Here is a 20775-nt window from a genome sequence, read left to right on the forward strand (position 1 = left end):
CCGGCTCAGGGTTAGCAGAGAGAGGGCTTCCGCCTGTGACCTGCCAGACTGCAGCCCTTGACTAGAAGGCCCAAGAAGGTGCAAGGGGCCAAAGGGGAAGTGGCCCATGGAAGATAGTCAGACAAGGGGCGAGAAGGAGGGCAGAGAGAGGCTGCCACTAGAGGGTCCCTGGGTTGGGACCCAGAGTAGTGGGTGGGCCTGGGTCCCCCCCTTGCACTGCACCTGGCTGCGGAGGAGTGTGGCTGATATAGACTGCAACTTGCCCTGAGGTGAGGGGCTAGACTTTGAGTTGTGGTTGGCCATTGGGGCAGGTGCAAGCTGAAGGACTGCCATTACCCCTGGAAGGGGAGAGAACTGGTGGGGCACAGCTGGAGGGCTGTATCCAGAAGAGGACGCCGCAAACCAGGGAGCAATGCGGTTCCAGACAGCACAGCAGAGCAGGCAATGGGCGGGACACCACCTGCTGAGGGAGCTGCACAGCTAGGACTGAACTAATTCCTGGAGCAACCAGCAGGAGGTGCCAGCAGTGGTGAGTCCACGCCATCACAGGGTCACTGTGGAATCTGGCATTTTTCCAAGCTCCACAGAAGTCAACATTTCACCATAGAATTTGCCATTCTGCTGCAGCCAGGCATTCCATATTTTATTTTGTCTCCTTGCCCTGCTGGGACCCGTCTGCTGCTGTGTCTTGTTCATCAGCTTTCCTTCTAATGGGGAGTTAGCTGGATTACCATGCATGCTTCCTACAGTATGCCACAGAACTAGGCAGGAAGCCAGAGTTGGAGTACAGATTGTAGCCAGGCAGCTTGGGAACCAGGAGCATACACTGGCAAGCTGGACTGGCTGCAGAACAATATAGTAGTTAATGTTTCTTCAACTGGCGATTTTCTTTATTTTTAATGGTCTTGTTGATAGGAAATGCACTTGTGCAACATTACAAATATATTGCTTGGGGGGGGGGATTTTCTGAAAGTTTCAATTATTAGTGTATATTTTCTCTTGCTTGAAATTATTCTTTACAATTTCTGGGAAAATATTTTACTCTCAAGCAATTTCTGATATTTGCCTTCTTGGAGACAAATCATATTTTGCTACAAGGTCACATCTTATCAAATTGTTAAGTAGATTCTCCCTTAATTTCATTTTTCATGAGCCATTTCTGTGATTACTACAGCTTGAAATCTAGTTAGCCATTTGGGACCAAGATGAACAATGCAGGTCAACATAAAGAAGTAGACAAAATCGGAGTTTATTCACTCACTGGTATAGATTCCCTTATATTTCTGATAAACGCTGAATACATTCATGTATTTATTTTGGGGTTTTTTTTAACAGTAACAACGGGGAAAGAGTGTACAGTGGATGTAAGTTTCTTTTTCATTACAAATCTAACCAAGACCTACAACAAGGTTAAAGAATACTTATAACAGTGATTGAGGTTTTGATTCTGAGCCTGTCAATGCTACTAATATACAAGGCATAAGAGTTGGAACAGAAGCCTTCAATATACTTTCAGAACACAAATCCCAGCACAATCAGACCTAAAGTTGACTCTAACTCTTTACTTGTATGTTACTGAATTTTTAAAATGTATTTATAAAACACATGCCTGCTTTGCATAATCTCCAAGTGCACTTATGGCTTTCAAAATACATTCTCAATTAAGAACCTACGTGCAGGCTACAAGAGCCAGCACTTGAAACGCTCCCCGCACTAAGCAGCAACACTCAGTCTTAAACCAAAAGAAAATCTCTCTACTAACTAACCCGCCTTTAATCAACAAGGTTCAAAGGGTAAGGGGACTTTCAAAATTTCTGGCTGCATCTTGAAGCTGAGGCAGAAGGGTGGCCAAAAATGATTTGTTCATGTTGGGAGAGTGCAAATTACAGTACTGAGGACCATCCACAGAGAACAATCTACCTCCCCTGGTCTCCTGAACTACAGTTTGGAGTTATAGTAGCAGGAGATTTACAAGTAAGGTCAAGGATGTAGTTTGTACTTCAGAGCAGCAAGTCATTGCTGAGAATCTGCAGATACAGGACCCTGACTTATTGGAAAAAAAAAAAAACATTTAAAACAGCCTTAGAACTAGCTTTGGAAGTGAGGGTCTAGCTTTGGAAGTGATGATACTCTGTGATATTCCTTGATATGATCCTCTGACTTCAAAGAATGAATGCTTCAAAGATGTCAGAACCTCCTAGAGATTGTAACCTATGTAAAAGATCCTTAAAACCTGAACACTTTGAGGGACTATCTTGACTTCCAATGGACAGAACCTGATATTTTTGGGTAAGTCTCTTATGCTGTGGACTCATGTTGATAAGGGTTTTTGAATGTTTTTTAGGACATTTTGGTCACTTCTCCTAAGCACTGACAATTTAAGTGAAGTCTTTAACTGGGCCCCATGCGCTAAACTACAATTGCTAGTCCAGAGACAAAGATACCTGTTGAAGCCACTGATATATAACTATGCTTCAGAAGACAACCTTCTGGAGAGGCATAGAGTACAGGACAAAAATCTAGAAACTAGAAAGATATTATATTCTAATCTCAGGAGAGCTACTCATTTGATATGCAACACAAGGCAAGTCACTATACTTTTGTGTGGCTACCCACATGGAACATTTTAGGGACGTTAAGAGAAATAAACCTCTGTCTAAAAATAAGTTTAAATCCACGAGTACCACAACACCAAAACAAAATGAAAAACCACATACTCCCTTAAGATTCTTAGTCACCCTCTATTAAAACTGTTTTTTCCTATATATTCATTTAATCACTGAAATGTGAATTACAGCAATTCTAAAAACAGATTCTTTTTTAAATGTCAGGTTTGGAGACAACTTACAATTGTTCTGATACCGTATTGCTTTTCCACTTTTTCTTTAAGCTGCTTAAAACAGGCCTCCATTCTCTCATGAAATGGCCTTAGTGCTTCAGTTACTTTCTCTCCATGAATTCGGATACCTTCTGCCAGGAATGGAATCTAAAGAAGACAATTAGATGACAATGAATTTTCTGGTCTTCTCTCATGAAAGGGAGTAGAGCAAGGGAGGCTCTACCTACACCGTAAGTATTTTTATGGAATACTAATAGCAACTAAAGCAGAACATGGTGATTTTTTGTACTGTATATGATTTCATTTTCACTCTGCGTTGCGCATAGTCATTTAAAATTAATGTATGCATAATTCTGCCCAGCAATTATAAGGTACAGCTAAATTTATCAGGTTGAACAAATACCCCTTTACTTATGTTTAAAAAACCCTCAAACATACTGCACTTTAAATTTGACTCAAAAGCTAGACCAGTGATACTCAGACCTCAGTGGTTCAGGAGCCAAATTAGCGATCAACATTACCCAAAAGAGCCACAGTAGTGTGAATTCATTGTTTCATTTACTATAGTACTATATATTCATATTTAAACAGTATGATAGGGGAAATATTTATATATAAATTCTCACAGCAAAATGACTGACCAAGTATTATTATTTTATCCTCTACAATTGGTTAATAACATATTAAAAGCATCCTGATTGGTTAATAAGTAAATCAGTGTTTTAATATCATGTGCTAAAAAGAGCTGCAGGAGACACATTAAAGAGCCACTTGCGAGCCTGAGTCTGAGTATCGCTGAGCTAGACTATTAATATCAGCCCCACCAGATTTCATGGGAATAAACAGCAGAGAAAAACAATCTTCATATCCATTTCTGTTTAACACATGCTATTTATGAAACCCTGTGTTATCATGAAAAAATATCTTAGATATTGTACACAACATATTTAAGAAAACATACAGCTCTACATGCCAAAATTGACAATATTTTTTATCATAAATTGGTTTTCAATGATTTTTAGTAGAGAGTGAGGTGGGGGGGGAGGAGGGAGAATAAATTAATTCTCTTTTATAACTGAAAATAATAATTTATCTGCAAGGCTGCTGTCACAAAATATCCGTGCCAACACAAGGTTATATAATTAGTTCATAGTGTGGAGGTGTACCTGACCTTTTAAAATGTTTTAAGAGAGACATTTTCATTCCCACAGCAACATAAAAGAATCTGTTAGTAGTTCTATCTCATGTTTAAGAAAAATATTTCCTTTTCCAGATCAGCTCAAACCTACACAGTGCTCCGGTTCTGAGTCAGATATTCTTTGCAGCAATCAAGCTAAGAGATTTCCCCTTAATAATTCATAATTAAACTGTAATACTGATTAAAAACAGATTTTTCTAATATGATGGATCAGCAATCTAAATGAGCAGACTTATTAGTAAGGAGGATAAGAAGTACACAATTAAATTACACGTGAACAAATTTAAGAACTCTTATCAAGATGAATCCATGAATAAAATGCATTTTGTGCCATTTAACAGCACACAGCTGTTGCTTCTCTTGGCACTCTTCAAAAAACCCCACAATATTTCTACTCTATCCACTTTTATTTATAATCCATATGAATTTGTACTCAGTAGCAAAAAATCAAACTTTCAGATGGTCTTGTTCCTAATTTTCTGTCTACAGCATATGAATCTCAGTTTCCATAGGGCCAAGTAAAGAATGCATTGGCTCATTTGTTTTTCCTCGCTATAAAGGAATGGGAAGACTTGGGCAACATATCTTAAAATGTATACATTTTTGCAGCAGGGCTATGTTTGCAGTGCATATGTTGGTGGGGGAAGAGTTACAACAGGGTCTATTTCATTGATGTGTTTTGAAGGATTGTCAAGGAGCATCTAAAGGAAGAGATGGGCGCTCCTTTTTTTTTTTTTAAATAGATGTACAAATAAAACAATAAATGAGATAAATTAATGAGAGCTCTGCATCAGCTTGACCAATCCTCAGAACAATTAGGCTGTATACAGTGCCTCTGCAGCAGCTCTGCAGACAGGGAGAGAGGAAGAGACCTTTGGCACCAACAGAACCATCCTCTTGTGCTGACATCTCTAATTTGGAGAAACCAGCCCGAATTGCTGTTTGGAGTATGTGGCTTCTTTACAGCTGACTTGCCCCCAGCCAGAGAGCACCTCAGAGATCTGCTCCCAACCCCACAAAATTGAGGAAGCTCAGCAGGACCTCCTGGTGCCATCCCCAGGGGCCTGGAAGAACAGAGTTTGTTCCTTCTTCCTTTGGGAATTGAGCAGGATCAGCTGCAACTCCTGAGGGGCAGCATCCTATTTCCCAACCTACATCTGTTTCCATGACTGCAGAGTCAAGCTGAGCACATAAATTTAGCTGGCTCTGTGCAGCAGAATTCAATAGGGCTAAACTCTCCCCTGTTATGACAGAGGTGTTAATGAAATGTATTATGAATTCTTGATATAAAGGTGTGATATGAAGCTCTGCACAGAAAGTTAAACAGAGGCCTGGCCCAAGGGACCTCAATAGGACTGGCTATAGCAACAGCAACTGGATGGTCATTAAGAAGACTGTATGGGTTAAGCATGCTCTTTAGTTATGATGGAGACTAGCAGATGAGCAGGCTCCAGTGGACCATGGATATAGTCAAACCTGTGTGAAGTTCCTTGATGTTCAAGAGCAGCTGAACAAGGAAGATTAGTGGCCAAGCCAGTCTGAACTAGTCCAGGTTAGTTTTGAGAACATGAGCACCATGCACCCAGAGCTTAATGACATTAGATTAAAGGGTTTGCTAAGCAAAATTCTCAGGGCACAGACAGAGGAGAAGACCAGATATGCTTGAGAGCAAGGAAACAAGGAAGACAGAGCTGTTTCTTAGATGAACAGGGCTGAATTTAAGAACTTGATGGTGTTTTAATTTGGGTTTCTGAAAGTGGAATTGCTTTGTGCAGTTTTGACCACCTCTTTTCACTTGTGTACATTTTGTCTTCAATTTCTCTTCCAAGAGAAACTGACCTACTACAGTGCCCCAAATCCTAATGCTGCAAGGACCATCTTTTCTCCCTCACCCAAAAGGAGACAGGTAAGTCTGGTTAGCAGTGGTGTAGAATTTTGATAAGGAGTGTGTGTGTGTGTGTGTGTGTGTGTGTATAAGGCAACGGAGCAGGGATTAATTGAATGTTATGTTGTTGCTAAGTTATTTGACCTTGGAGTAATGATCGGTTTATTTATTGGCATATTTTAAAAGATTGTGAAGGGTGCCAGAGCTTTAGATAAGTGGTCTTATTGTAATGTAATCAATGAGAAAATAAATGCATACCTGAACATTAAAGATAGGGTAGGGGGAAGAAACAAAAACAAACACACACAACCCCATAATGTATCCATATATTATTTATGCCATAATATATTTTCCTTATCCTCTATTTTTAAAAGTTTATCATGGCTCTAGTTGCCATTACTTCTTAATACCATGATGTACTACAGATAGGGGTTCTGGGTTTTTGTTTAAACAAAAATCTACCAGTAAAATCACACCAATTCTGTTTTTTAAAATAATTGAGCACCTATGAAATGGAAAATTTTACATGAAAGGGATTATTTTTTAACTTTTCATGTTGTATGCTGTAATTCACTTTCACTGGTATGGGAAGGATACAGAAATAATTCTTTGTGCTCTGTGGTAGTCTTGGTGTGCTCTAAGTATAATGGCTAGAAGTTGAGTGACTATTGCACTGAGATGAACTTCATTACTGTCATGTGCTGATGAAACAGCCCATTTCAGATCTAAATGATACTGTCAAATAAAACTACAGGATCTGATTTTTCTAGGAAGTGAAAAAGCACAAAATTAAACAAAAATAAACCCCTAAAATGAATACAATAAATTTAAAAACTAGAATATAGGCAGTTAAGCAGCACAATCATTTCCCATGAGAGAAATACCACGACATTTCATAGGATTTTCATGAATTTAAAATAATGTTCAAACACCCAAAGTTTGGATGTTTTTGATTTTTGTTGTGATTGTTTTACACAGTACTAATTTAGTGTAGTAGCTTGAAGTACACATTAACAGAAGGCACCAGACTACATGGACGCAATGAAAAATGAAGTTCTCATCCACAATTTAAGTAAAGCATAGGATGCAACACTGAATTTTCCCACACATTGCTCCATTTCTCTGTACTTCCACCTTGTTCTGTAGGGGTCTCTCCAGAGAATAGTGCCAATCTGCATGCCAAATTTGAGACTGAGCCTAGAAAAGTGGTCACCAACCTGTAGATCATGATCAACTGGTTGTCCTGGAGACTCTCCCAGTTGATCATGATCTCTGGCCACTAAAAGTCTGGTGGTGTAGCGGGGAGGGGGGCAGGGGTCTCCGTGCGCTGCTCCTGCCTGCAAGCACCACCCCCGCAGTTCCCATTGGCTGGGAACAGGGAACTGCGGCCAATGGGAGCTGCAGGAGTGGTGCCTGCAGAGAGAGGCAGCGCATGGAGCCATGTGCCCCCTGCCCCCCACAGGGGCTGCAGGGGTGCGTTGGCCCCTTCCAGGAGTGGCATGGGTTTGGGGAAGGCAGGGAGCCTGCCTTAGCCCTGCTGCGTCACCACCAGGGAGCCACCCAATGTAAGTACCACCCAGCGGGAGCCCGCACCCCAACCCCGAGCCCCCTCCCAGAGCCAGCACCCCGTAACCCCTCTTATACCCTGACCCCCCTCCTGCACCCCAACCCCATGCCGCAGCCCTGACCCCCCTCCCAGAGCCAGCACCCCATACTCCCTCCTGCACCCCAACCCTCTGCCCCAGGCTCAGCCTGGAGCCCCCTCCTACACTCCGAACCCCAACCCCCTGCCCCAGCCCAGTGAATGTGAGTGAGCGTGGGGAGACCAAGAGACGGAGGGAGGAGGGATGGAGTGAGGGGGGTGGGACCTCGGGGAAAGGGCGGGGTAGATCCTGGGTTGCACTTAAATTCAAAAAGTGATCCTGTGTGTAAATAGGTTGGAGACCACTAGCCTAGAAGGTGCCCAGGAATGAGGTCTTAATGTTTGGCCTCTCTCTCAACAAAGATTACCCTTCAACTAAAGAGTATCAATTAAAGATTATTACCAATTGTTTCCAGTGGTGCCCATGCATACAAAGTTACTGCATAAGACGATCATCTTACTGCCAATACTTATATTTTAAAATAAGAATATACAATAAAAAAAGCATTCTATTCCAGATACACGTTTTATTTTTCACTTTCCAAATAGAAGGCACTAGCCCTACCCTGAAGAGGTTGTTTTCCAAAAGACAAATGAAACAAAGGGAAGGTGAAGGGGTGCAACAATATAAACAAAATAGTCATGGAGGTAATTGGCAACATTCAATATCATAATATTTTATTAACACAATGATCTATATTGAGATATCAAATCTCTGAGCACCTATAATATGCTCAGTTGAGATACAGAAACCTATTTATTAGGAATTGGACTGAGACTGCCAACTTACTGTGTTTCATATTGGCCAACAGATACCAACTGCTGAGCTGGAGATGAAGTCAAAACAGTGATTTAATGGATAAAGGCTCTATACTATATCTCTCTCCAGTCCCCTGAGCCATCTTGTTCCTTATGTGAAATACAGTTTAAAAGTTTTCTTTAACCTGCCACCTTTTCTATGAAGTTACGCTATTTGAAAAAGTTTTCAGCAATGTTTTAGGAATCATAAACACTCTAATTTTATATCAGGTAGTTTCGAAATTATTCCTTTTGCTTTTTGATTTTTATCACTTACTGGTGACAGTTTCAGAAAAATATTTGTTTGTATTAATCTCTTGTCTTTAAATTGCTTAGCTTCTATCACACTTGGAACTAAACTAGTGACAAGAAAGCTGTGTGTATTTTTAAACATGTTGACAAAACAAAATTTACAGATTTTAAATAATGCATTTTCCAGTGTTTTTTCTTGTATCCGTGTTGCCAGCAGGATGATTGTCTTTTGGGGTAAAGTGTGTTCATGAGCACCAATACAATTCATTTTTAATAGGGTCATTAGGGGTAATGACAGTGGTGACATGAAGTTACTCTCTTGGGATAAATTATTTTCCTCTCTAGAATCTGAAGTCCCTAAAATCCAATCTGCTGTAAAACCTTACAGGGGAACAACAACAACAACAAAAATCAATAGAACTTTTGCAGATCAAACTAGTGTTTGTTCTGCAATAGTTTTATGGCCTTCCAAGGATTTTTGTGTATTATATCTTTGGTTTCTACTACATCTAAAATTGAATCCTCTAGAAATTTAAATTATTCCATTTATAATAAAGACAGAATTGAATATAAAACACTATAATATACTTTTTTCAGGGTAAAAACATTTCTAGTCACATCTGTGGATTTTTATCATAAAATTATTCTGAGGCCAATGAAAAAATATCAGAGTATAGCCTTACAATACAGCTAGAATGTGGTTTCCTGTTTTTCCCAAAATGTATTCTTTGGAAGACATAAATGCAGATCTTCACAGAGGAAGGATGGTTCTATGTTTAAGGCACGGGACTTGGGAGATCTGGGTTCTATTTCTGGTTCACTACAAATATCTGTAACACCTCTTAAGTTATTTAAAGTATGTTTCTTCTATGAACAGTGATTGTAAAAAAGGCATTGTAGAGTTCCACCATATATACATACATATCATAATATACAATGTATCATCTGTGTGTGTGTATATATAGTAATACATATATATATTACAATTACATAATATATCTACACACACACACAATTATTGTGTGTGTAAGGTGTGCTGGAAATGAGGCAAAGGCTTTGCAGAAACTCTTGCCTCCTATGCATTTTGTGTATACATGACTTTAATTGACTATCTGTCATACACAGTATACACTACTACAAGATGGTACATATGCACATCTGTGGTTGTGGAAAAAAAGTTATATCTTATTTGGAGAAACAATACGTGATCATGTAAACAGACAACATTATAAAGCATTTGCATAAGGGGACAGACTTATGGTTGAATATGTAACCTAGGCATTTAAATTCTGAGTTCTTAAACTGTAAGGCCTTAATACTCTTAACTTAGTTTTTATTGTAATTCTTTATTAATTTAGCATATAATAATAGATATATCTCCATATATTATCATCTCCTAGAACTGGAAGGGACCCCAAAAGGTCATAGAGTCCAGTTCCCTGCCTTCACAAGCAGGACCAAGTACTGATTTTTGCCCCAGATCCCTAAGTGGCCCCCTCAAGGATTGAACTCATAACCCTGGGTTTAGCAGGCCAATGCTCAAACCACTGAGCTATATGAGGAAAAATTACAACTAAATTGACAACAGAATTGGCCAACACTATCATAAGATATTGAGTCATTTGAAAGTGAGAGTGTATTTGTATCTCTAAACTGGTAACAGGAGAGACTATGTAATAAAAAAATGGGTTAATAATGTTAGTCACTTATGGGATTATCAAATGACAAACTATGTCAGATTTGAAAAGATGAACTTTAGTTCATGTTCCAAGACAGTCTAAATGCCACGGAAATGTATACACTAGGGTGAATGGTTTGATGCCTGAATTTTGTCACAAGTGACAGCAGGCTGCCTTTGTATGCCACTTGACCCAGGCATGATTTGAATTAGACAGTTTACCTGCCATGCTATGAGGTCCTTTAGTTTTTCTATCTTTTCGTGATCTTCTGGATGCTCATGCATGTATTTTTCAGTAAAAAAAGCCTAATGAAAACAGAAAAGTACCAGTTATTTCAGAAAATGATTGAACATTCACTATCTAGAATGTTATAGCAAAGGAAAATGAATCAAACCAAAAGATTTTGCTACAAAATATCAATAATAACATGCCTACAAATTCAAAATTAAAAGCAATGGAAGACAATTTAAGAGTGCAAGAGATCATGATATCCATCCTTTTGGTGCAGGGAGAGGAATATTATCATATGTTGCTCAACACTGAACCCTCTGGTCAAGCAAGAAGTACTGCTGAAGGTTTCTACTTAGTCCTCCTCATCTACAATTATGGGTATTGTGCCCAAGTGCAATTTTGGGGGTCACTAGGAAGATTAGTTAAATTTTGAAGCCTACAAGACATGTTGGAGCACAACAACATGATTTACTTTCCGCAATACTATATATCCGTGTCCAGTGGTTTAAGTGTCCTATGTAGTAAACTAGGCCAGGGATATTGGAGGCTGGAAGAGTTCTTCCGATAACAGTTCAAAGAGTGCAAATAGGGTGACCAGATGTCCTGATTTTATAGGGACAGTCCCAATATTTGGGGCTTTGTCTTATGTAGGCGCCTATTACCCCTCCGCCCCCGTCCCGATTTTTCACACTTGCTGTCTGGTCACCCTAAGTGCAAACCACATGTCCCAGTTAGTTATCTTACAAAAACTTATTGCCTACGTACAGCAGTTTGAATAGGCACTAACATAGTTTTTACATTTTCACCATTTTTATACTAAGCTTTCATGTGTACATATTTATCAGACTAGGTCTGTGATAAGCAGCTGAAGTCATTCAAATATATTTGGGATGGACTGTATATTAACTAATATAATAATAATGCACTGTCACTAAATTAATCCCAATTACCTTTAATTCATAGATGTTAAGGCAGGAAGAGACTACTTGATCATCTAGTACAGTGGTCCCCAACCTCTTTCGTCTGGCGGGTGCCAGACGACGAGTCACGGAGGACCATGGCAGTGGACGAGCATCTGCTGAAATGCCGCCGACAAGTGGCAACGTCAATAGGCGGCAACGCATCTGGATGCTGCTGCTTCTCGGCGGCATTTCGGCAGATGCTCATCCGCCGGCCAGTACGCGGGCACACTTAGACGCCCCAGTGGGAGCCATGGCACCCACGGGCACCGCGTTGGGGACCCCTGATCTAGTATGACCAGTTGTATAACAGAGGCCACAGAATTTCACCCAGTAATACCTGCATCAGCTCCAATAAATTTCAGTTGAACTACAAGCATAAATTTTATAAAGTTATCAAATCTTCATTTAAAGATTTCAAATGATGGAATCTACCACACCTCTTGGGAAATTGGTCCAATGGTTAATAACCCTCACTGTTAACAATCCTTATAGTTGTTTCTCTTTCTTCAACTCACAGAATTCCTTTATAAATATCACTCATTTATAATATACTCGAGACGTGGAAAATTCCAAAACTGACCTATAATGCATGTTTACACTCATGCACCCGTACACACCACACACACTTGATTAGATTCCATGACCAAACAAAGCTAATTTTGAACATACCTTTTCATAGTTTGTGAATCCTCCCATGACTGCAGGATCCACAATGCCATTAAGTAGCATAGAAAGGGGGTTAATAGGTAGGTCTGCATCACTCAAATGTTGTTGAACCATATTATTGATCTTATCATTTGTTAACTGCATAGTTTCTATTGCATTTTCCAGTGGACTGATTTCAACCTGAAAGAACAGCACAAAAATAAGTTTTAATTACTGGTCCAGTAGTCAAGTAACAGGCCACACTTGAATAGTTTGCTCCCCACAAAACCATCCCAATGATAACTAATAGATTTTAGAGTGAAAGAGGAATTTTAGTCAATAGCTGCAGGAAGCTGCCGTTTCTACTAGGCAAGATATATAGTGTCAATACTGCGGTAACTGAAATGATATAAACAGATAAAAGGTTTACTATTTTTCACACTTATAGCATAATTACTGCATAGGCCAAGGCTCTCAGAAAGATCAAGCAAGTCTAAAACATTGGAATTACTTTGACAGAGCCCAAGTGAGCTTCTAGTGAGATACTGAGGAAAATTATTCTATGAAGACTTATGGACATGCAGGTCTTAGTGGGCAGACAAAAGTGATCCAATTACCATTATGGTAACAGCAAAGCCAGCATCTTGGACTGGATTGTCTGATGGAATCTGATTATATGCTCTTCAGAAAGTCACATGTTAAAAAGGGAGAAGGTACTTTTGCAGTAACAATTTTGGTAGCCTCTCAGGAAGTTGTATTAAATATGTTATAAAAAAAGGCCATCATATTTGCCCAGCAGGTATCACTGTCTTCATTCTATTTTGGATAATTAAACCAAAAAAAAATGTTTTCTTCTCATACAAAATGAGAAATGACTGCCTAGGAAGGAGTACTGCAGAAAGGGATCTGGGCATCATAGTGGATCACAAGCTAAATATGAGTCAACAGTGTAACACTGTTGCAAAAAAAGCAATCATCATTCTGGGATTTCTGTGGGGATACCGGCTGGCAGAGAGTACTCCACGGCTGGAAAAGCTAATTCCCTGGATGACCACCAGGAGGCACCGCACCAGTGAGTCGTTGCTTCGCTATAGATGTATTAGCAGGAGTATTGTAAGCAAGACACGAGAAGTAATTCTTCCGTTCTACTCCACACTGATTAGGCCTCAAGTGGGGTATTGTGTCCAGTTCTGTGTGCCACATTTCAGGAAAGATGTGGACAAACTGGAGAAGTCCAGAGAAGAGCAACAAAAATGATTGAAGGTCTAGAAAACATGACCTATGAGGGAAGATTGAAAAAACTGTGTTTGTTTAGTCTGGAAAAGAGAAGACTGAGAGGGGACATGATATGTTTTCAAGTTCATAAAAAGTTGTTACAAGAAGGAGGAAGAAAAATTGTTCTTCTTAACTTCTGAAGATAGGACAAGAAGCAATGGGCTTAAATTGCAGCAAGGGCGGTTTAGGTTGGACATTAGGAAAAACTTCCTGTCAGAGTGGTTAAGCACTGGAATAAATTGCCTAGGGAGGTTGTGGAATCTCCATCATTAGCGATTTTTAAAAGCAGTTTGGACAAACACCTGTCAGGGATGGTCTAGATAATACTTAGTCCTGCCATGAGTGCAGGGGATTGGACTAGATGACCTCTCGAGGTCCCTTCCAGTTCTATGATTCTATTCCATGGTCTAAAGTTATTTCATTGTTTAAAGTAGGGGTCCTCAAACTCTTTAGTAAGGTGCATTGGTTCTTAATAGAGAGATTGCAATGTATGCACCTCCCTCCCATTGAAATCATACGGATCACCTTCCATCATTTGTGATCAGATAACATCCTTTTGGCAACTACAACAGTTGGTTATGTCTAAAAGTAATATCTTGAAAATATTTAAAATATAGCTAAAATACATATTAATGTGATTTAACACTCTCTATGAGGAGAGCAAGCTCTCTACAGACCACCAGCAAGTGGTCTGAATACCCTAAGTGAATTAATTAAAGAGTGTTAAAGTTCTAGCCTATTTATCCAAAAAATGTTGTGGTAGGAATGGAAAAGGCATGTGTGGGGGGTTAATTGGGGCCTGTTAGGAAAATGCAAGTGTGTAGCTGATTACACTCTAATTTACATAAACTCTGCATAAATGAAGCACTTCTAGCTAGCTATCAGTTGCTTAACATGCTTCTGAGAGCCACTTATAATCAAATTTCTTTAGTTGTCACTCTTACACCTGCTATCTGATTAAATCAAGTCTGTTTTAATTATAATTTTTTAAAGTGTGTTTTGAGCATTATTTTAGAATTCAAGGTTTCATGACAAATTACTCTGTCTGTAACTAAGTTTGTGCACACAAACTTGTAAAATGAATATCAAACTTGTAAAACTGTGTATTCAAACCAGAAACCTGATTTTAGAAGTTATGCTCATCCATTCATTACAGAGAAACACCAGTATATGATCTGTGAGTCCAATTAAAATTTCAGAGCTCAAATTTAAAATATCCAAATACTCACAACAACCTGCTTGCAAACAATCTACAGACCAAGAAGTATTAGTAAAAGTGAAGAAAATAATTTCAAACAACAAATTAAAGGAAATCATAAGCTGCTATTAGTTATTTACAAAAAGAAAAAATAAATTAAATCATCTATTAAATTATTTAATCCTCTCTAGTCAATGATTTGATGTGGCATCAACCCTTTATATAAAATGGAGTTTTCTAGTTCTATCAACAACTTATAAAATATTCAAAGGAGTTTCATTCATTGTGTTCTGTAATGTACCCAGAGTATTTATATCAGGAACTAAAATGTTGTGTTACAGAGGTGCAAGATTTGCAATTATGCTGCTAGAGTTTTACCTGATACGAATGTTTATGCAGCTAATAACTGCTTTTGTAGTAAATAGATCTTACATAGTTGGTCAAAAGTCATCCTTTGCTCTCCTCCAACATTAAGTTACTTTTGCTTCTGTTTCCTTTTTTCAACTGTGATTAATATAATCCTTGCTTACAAAAGGCTTATAGAAAGAGCTCCATTAGACAGATTCATGCACATTTCTATCAGGTGCACAGCATTAAAAGTGCACATGTACAAAGTGGATGAAGTGGCCTGCCAGACTGTGTTCTTAACTCAGAAGGTGAAGGAATTTTCATCAGATATGTTAGGTTTTACAGAAAACAATTCTTGCAACAGAGAAGGTAAATGCTATCATCTCTATCAGGATTAAGTTGAAAACATAAAAATACAAAAAAAAATTCAAAATGTTTTATTCAGTTGCCGAATACTGTCAAACATCACATTCATATTCTGTTACTATAGATACTATAGTCATTTTCTGCATTACTTTTGTTCATCTAAATACAACTGTCCAACCGAATCTCAATGGAGCAATATAATGCTTTTAATTAACCATATGCGAATTCTTCTTTCCCTTTAAAAAAAAAAAAAGCCTCACAAGGAAGATTTTAAAACTCCAGTAAGTAACAATGTTTTCATTGCAACTTAAAAATTACAGCTAATTTAGTATGTAAGATATTTTATGGATATATTTTATGTAAACAGTTTTAGTTATGCACTAGAAAAAGGAGGTACACATTTGTTAAAATTCTTGGTGAAGTTTTTAGGGCATATTTTAGCTAACTTTAAAAAACAGAGAGAACTCAAACAACATTTAATCACTAATGATATTTACAAAAGAAATTTAGTCAGCACAAGTAATTTAATTTACTTTATCTTCCCTTAGATAAATTACAGTTAAATTATCCAATTCCTACTTTTAAAAAGCAATACTTTTGTGGTCTTTACAAATTAGGGCCCTTAGCAGAATTTTTTTTAAATAGTTTTGACAGATAATATTATATTTATTTTTAAGTATTTTTAAAATTCTTATCAGTTAACATTTTCATAATTGTGCAACATCATTTGTTTGAAACATTTTTCAATTTTTATTTAAATTTTCAGTTGTGGGAAATGATAGGGAGGTCAGACAATATTTAACAACAATAGATGTTGAGAATCAAAAAGTTAAAGGTTTATAACTGCTAAAACACAAATTGTCAGCTTCACGTCAAAATGTACAAAATAAATATTCATAAATCAAACTCAGTGAGATCTCAAGTATCCTTTTCTTACTTTGCCTATCTGTATTTTTTTATTATTAAAACTGGAAATCCTTTTTTGCTGATTTGTGTATTTACGGTGAAATTGACACTTAATGATAAAAATCGAATCCTTCCAAGTCTACTTATACAGCAATGAACGAGTAATCCCATTGATTTTAAGGTGGATACTCCTGTGCTTAAAGGTAAGAAGTGCTGAAAAATCTTGCTGAATCCGGGCCTAGAGGTTTATACGATTCACCATTCATATTTTTGTACCAGTGATGGAAGAATACTACTTTTGCTATCTGAGCATTCACCTTAGTCAATAAACAACAGTATTCCTGATGAGAAAAGTTGATAGGTAAGTCCCCATTCCTTTGGTAGGTTACATATGGTTCCATTGATTAGACTTTGAGGTTAAGCAGAGTTATATACATTGCATATATTCAGTAACTGGAAAAAAAAAAGTTCTAAGTAGTCTCAGTAAATTCATCCTGATTTGTCCTTACCATGAAAACTGATTTGACTTCAAACCATCTTAAAATCCCTGGTAATTTATAGGCTGTCACATAGATGGTTCTCTCAATCCACATATTCTGCAAATATAATATAAAAAAGGTTAGAAATAGCATGGTAGCAGATTGATAGCTTTTATCCTAACCAAAGATCTACAAATTCATTATCAGAAAGAAGAACGGCAGCAGTATAGAAATTACAAAGCTAAAAAAAATAAATTGCAAATGGAATCTGTATGTGTATTTCAGGGCTATGTCTGTGGCGAGACTGGTCTCAATATGCTAGCTAATGTGCTATTTAACAGTCAAACATTGGTCTTTTAACTAAAGGGTAACATTATGTAAAAGCTCCACCTGCTTCTGTTGAACTGTCATTTTCCAACTAATCTGTCTTGCATGTGAAAAGCACATTAAACAAAGTGGGATGACAGACTTCAGGAATAAATTTATCTGTCTACAGAAATCCTCCACTCCATTCTCTGACTGGACAATTTTAAATATAGCTGAAAACAAGTTTCCCAGGTGTAACCTTTAGGGTTCTCACATTAGTGCCTTAAAAAGTGCTTTACAGACTGTATTTTTCATCAAATATCTCAGTGAGTTTAAGTGCAAGGAGAAGCAGCCTAATCTTAAAACTTCTTTGTCTTCAATTTAAAAAGAAATTATTGTTTTAATTATTGCTCTCTCATGTCTGTAAATGTTAAAGTCATGATGAAAATGTTTCTTTACCTAATTTTGATTTATCTGGCCCTGCCTCCCCATTTTAAATGGGGAATATACTCGCATGGTTGTCTTTTTATTAGCTCACTTAGGAGCCTAAATCCCATTGAAAGTCAATAGGACATAAGGGCCAGATTTTTAAAGGTATTCAGGTGCCTAGTGGGATTTTCAAAAACAACCAGATGCCTAGAGTTAAGCACCTAGGTGCTTTTGAAAATCACATTAGGTGCCTAAGTGCCTTTAAAAATCCAGCCCTAAGCTCCTAAGTGTTTTAGTTATTTTAATTTTTTTAATTGGAAATCAAGATGCATTGTATATTGTAGCACTTTATATCACCAAAACATCCTTGTTGGTTTTTGCACCAGCATCATCCACTGATGATGGGAACATTTTCTTCCATCTCATCTGGGATCACTTTGATTAGCAGCCAAGTTTACTGTGAGTAGCAGAACAGACAGCTGTGGCACAGGCCTTGTCAAGTGAATCAGGTTAGGCTGGCCGGGTAGGGGGAAACCCTGAGTGAGTATCCGCTGCCTGCAACGACAATCTGGAGTTCCGCAACACACCAGCCCCTCAAAGCACAGCAGATTAGAATTGGCTAGCTTGTATGGAGACATAAGATTGCAGCTCTGTGTTCGGAGCAAATGGTGAAATGGACAATGAAACTGGGGAAGCTGTTCACAGTTCTCTGCTCTAGTAAACCAATTCCAGTCTATTCAGCTAGTATCATAGAATATAAAAGGGTTGTAAGGGACCCCAAGAGGTCATCTAGTCCAACCCCCTGCTCAAAGCAGGACCAATCCCCAACTAAATCCCCAAATCCCTAAATGGCCCCCTCAAGGACTGAACTCACAACCCTGGGTTTAGCAGGCCAATGCTCAAACCACTGAGCTATATTCAAAGGCACAAGGAGTCTATTATTTTAAAGAAAATTGAGATTTACAATTGAAAAATTATACATAAGTACTGTTAGTATTATTCCTCCTCCTATACCATGAATAGGGTGGGAAGGGAAGGGGAAAGCACTTGATTTTGTGGCTTGTTGTAACCAATTTTGTGGTCACAGGCTGGGATAAGAGAGAGAGAGCTTTATTGACCATATGGTGAACCATATGGCTTTGTAAAATATGTATTGCTGTAGCAAAGACTGATTTTAAAGGATGCCTGGCTGAGATCCTTAAGGTAAGACAGCTTTCAGTGAAGAATGGTTATATTTTAAGGCCTGACAGTTTTGTATTTCTCCTGCAAAGTGGTCAAGTGTTCAACAGACTAAAACAGCTTTGTTCATTTTTCTTAGTGCTATAAAACAAAATTCATGATACATGTAGTTTTCATTGCACTCATAATAAATTCAGTCCCATTTTATTGCAGTTACAAACATCAACCAACCACCAACAAACCAAAACATAACAGTTATCCTGCATTCACAAAAGAGAAAAAAAAATTACCGCAAATTCATTATCTGGGTTTTTCTCTCCTTTTCGGACAGGCCGTGAATACTCAAATCGTTGGACCTCATTCACCCTATAGAAACTGAATTAAAAAAACCAAACAGATCGCATAACTGCAAACATTTTGTATTAACAACATGTTTAGTCGTTAGATCATTTAAATAAAATACTGCTGAACCTCTCTGTTAATAAGGAAGAAGAGTCACAGTTTGCCCCAGGGCTTTGAGCCTGCAGGCATGTATGGATGCAGTGTAATTGTAGCCGTGTCGGTCCCAAGATATTAGCAAGACAAGGTAGGTGAGGTCATTGGACCAGCAGACGTTGGTCCAATACAAGATAAGATACATAATGTTCTTATCTTGTATTGGACCAACATCTCTGCTGGTGAGAGAGACAAGGTTTTGAGCCACACAGAGCTCTTCTTCGGGTCTGGGAAAGGAACTCCCAGCATCACAACAAAATACAAGGTGGAACAGACTGTTTATTATAAGAAGTTAGCACATATTGTAAGAGACCATTCAAGGTAGAGTGGCCTGTTAACACTTCTGCAGTCATAGGACAAAAAGAGGCGGTTAGGGGTGTGATGGGGTGCCTGCCCCTCACTGGCAGAAAAGGGGTTAAAAGGAGCCCTAGGGAGACTGCACTGGGGACAGCAAGGGCTGAAGGGGGCAGCCAATAAGGGCCATACAGGCCCATATAAAAAGGGAGTTGCAGGGCAGAGTTCAGTTCTTTGTTGGGAGCCCAGGGAGGAAGGACTGCGTCTCTGGAGGGCTGAAAGAATTGCCAGCACCAAGGACAGAGCAGTGCTGCACGCAGGAACAGAGGGAGCGACAGACAGCTCCTGGCTGGCTGCTGGGGTTTGCAGGCTGAGGCCCTGAGGCAAGGGCAAAGAGGATGCTGGGGCCATGAGGAAGTGGTCTGACCATTTGCTGCAGTAGCCATTAAGCTATAAGTAACCAGGTAAAATGGAAAATTCAGCATGATATTGTTTAAAATTCATACTTTACTTTTCTCCTTTCAGCTCTTGTCATGTCTGCGAATATAATGGTTGCTTGGTTCTTGCTTGGCTACAGTATCATATCATTCACTGTACTGTGATGTGCAACTAACACAGTCCTCTACTTAGGCGTGGAGTCAGCCCAAAGAAGTGAAGTAACTGCAGTAGAACCTCAGAGTTATGAACTGACCAGTCAACCAAACCTCATTTGGAACCAGAAGTACGCAATCAGGAAGCACCAGAGACAAAAAAAACCCCAAACAAAACGAAATACGGTACAGTACTGTGTTAAACATAAACTACTAAAAAATAAAGGGAAAGCAGCATTTTTCTTCGGTACAGTAAAGCTTCAAACCTGTATTAAGTCAATGTTCAGTTGTAAACTTTTGAAAGAACCACAGCATTTTGTTCAGAGTTACGAACATTTCAGAATTACGAACAACCTCCATTCCCGAGGTGTTCATAACTCTAACGTTCTACTGTCACTTTTATTATTATTTATATTTTGGTTTGTGGTACTGCCTAACAGTCCCAGTTATGGATCAGAATCCCACTGGGATATGAGCTTGGGCTCACCTCCTCAAGCGTTGTGTCTGTGTTATCTTCAGTGGTTGCTTATAGAAACTTATTTTTAAAATTAAACACACACTATAACAACAAAGAAGAATAATTACAGTTTACAAGGGTTTATGTTAATTTAAGTGTTGTCTGCAGGCCATTCAGTCAGATTGGTAAGAAGGTAGAAAAAACAGAAAACTCACCTTACAATTTGCTCTGATACTGGCTTGTGAAATTTGGGTGGTAAATCAAGTTTTGGTTTTACAGTAAAACACTGAATATCTGAATTGACAGGTTAAGAATTGAAAAG

General features: G+C 38.5%; 1 protein-coding gene across 2 annotated transcripts in view; it reads right to left on the bottom strand.

The window, feature by feature from the left end:
• The window catches only part of DOCK1 (dedicator of cytokinesis 1), a 566139-nt gene that overhangs the window by 44949 nt on the left and 500415 nt on the right, over positions 1-20775 (bottom strand). For both annotated transcript variants that reach the window (XM_054033802.1, XM_054033801.1), the window contains exons 42-47: positions 20669-20747; positions 18908-18992; positions 16734-16820; positions 12156-12332; positions 10515-10598; positions 2849-2986 (exon numbers count right to left, since the gene is read on the bottom strand). In XM_054033802.1, coding sequence (XP_053889777.1) covers positions 2849-2986; positions 10515-10598; positions 12156-12332; positions 16734-16820; positions 18908-18992; positions 20669-20747 — 650 coding nt within the window. The remainder of the gene's footprint in view (positions 1-2848; positions 2987-10514; positions 10599-12155; positions 12333-16733; positions 16821-18907; positions 18993-20668; positions 20748-20775) is intronic.

Source organism: Malaclemys terrapin, chromosome 7, assembly GCF_027887155.1.
Source record: "Malaclemys terrapin pileata isolate rMalTer1 chromosome 7, rMalTer1.hap1, whole genome shotgun sequence".
In the NCBI taxonomy this organism is placed as follows: Eukaryota; Metazoa; Chordata; order Testudines; family Emydidae; genus Malaclemys; species Malaclemys terrapin.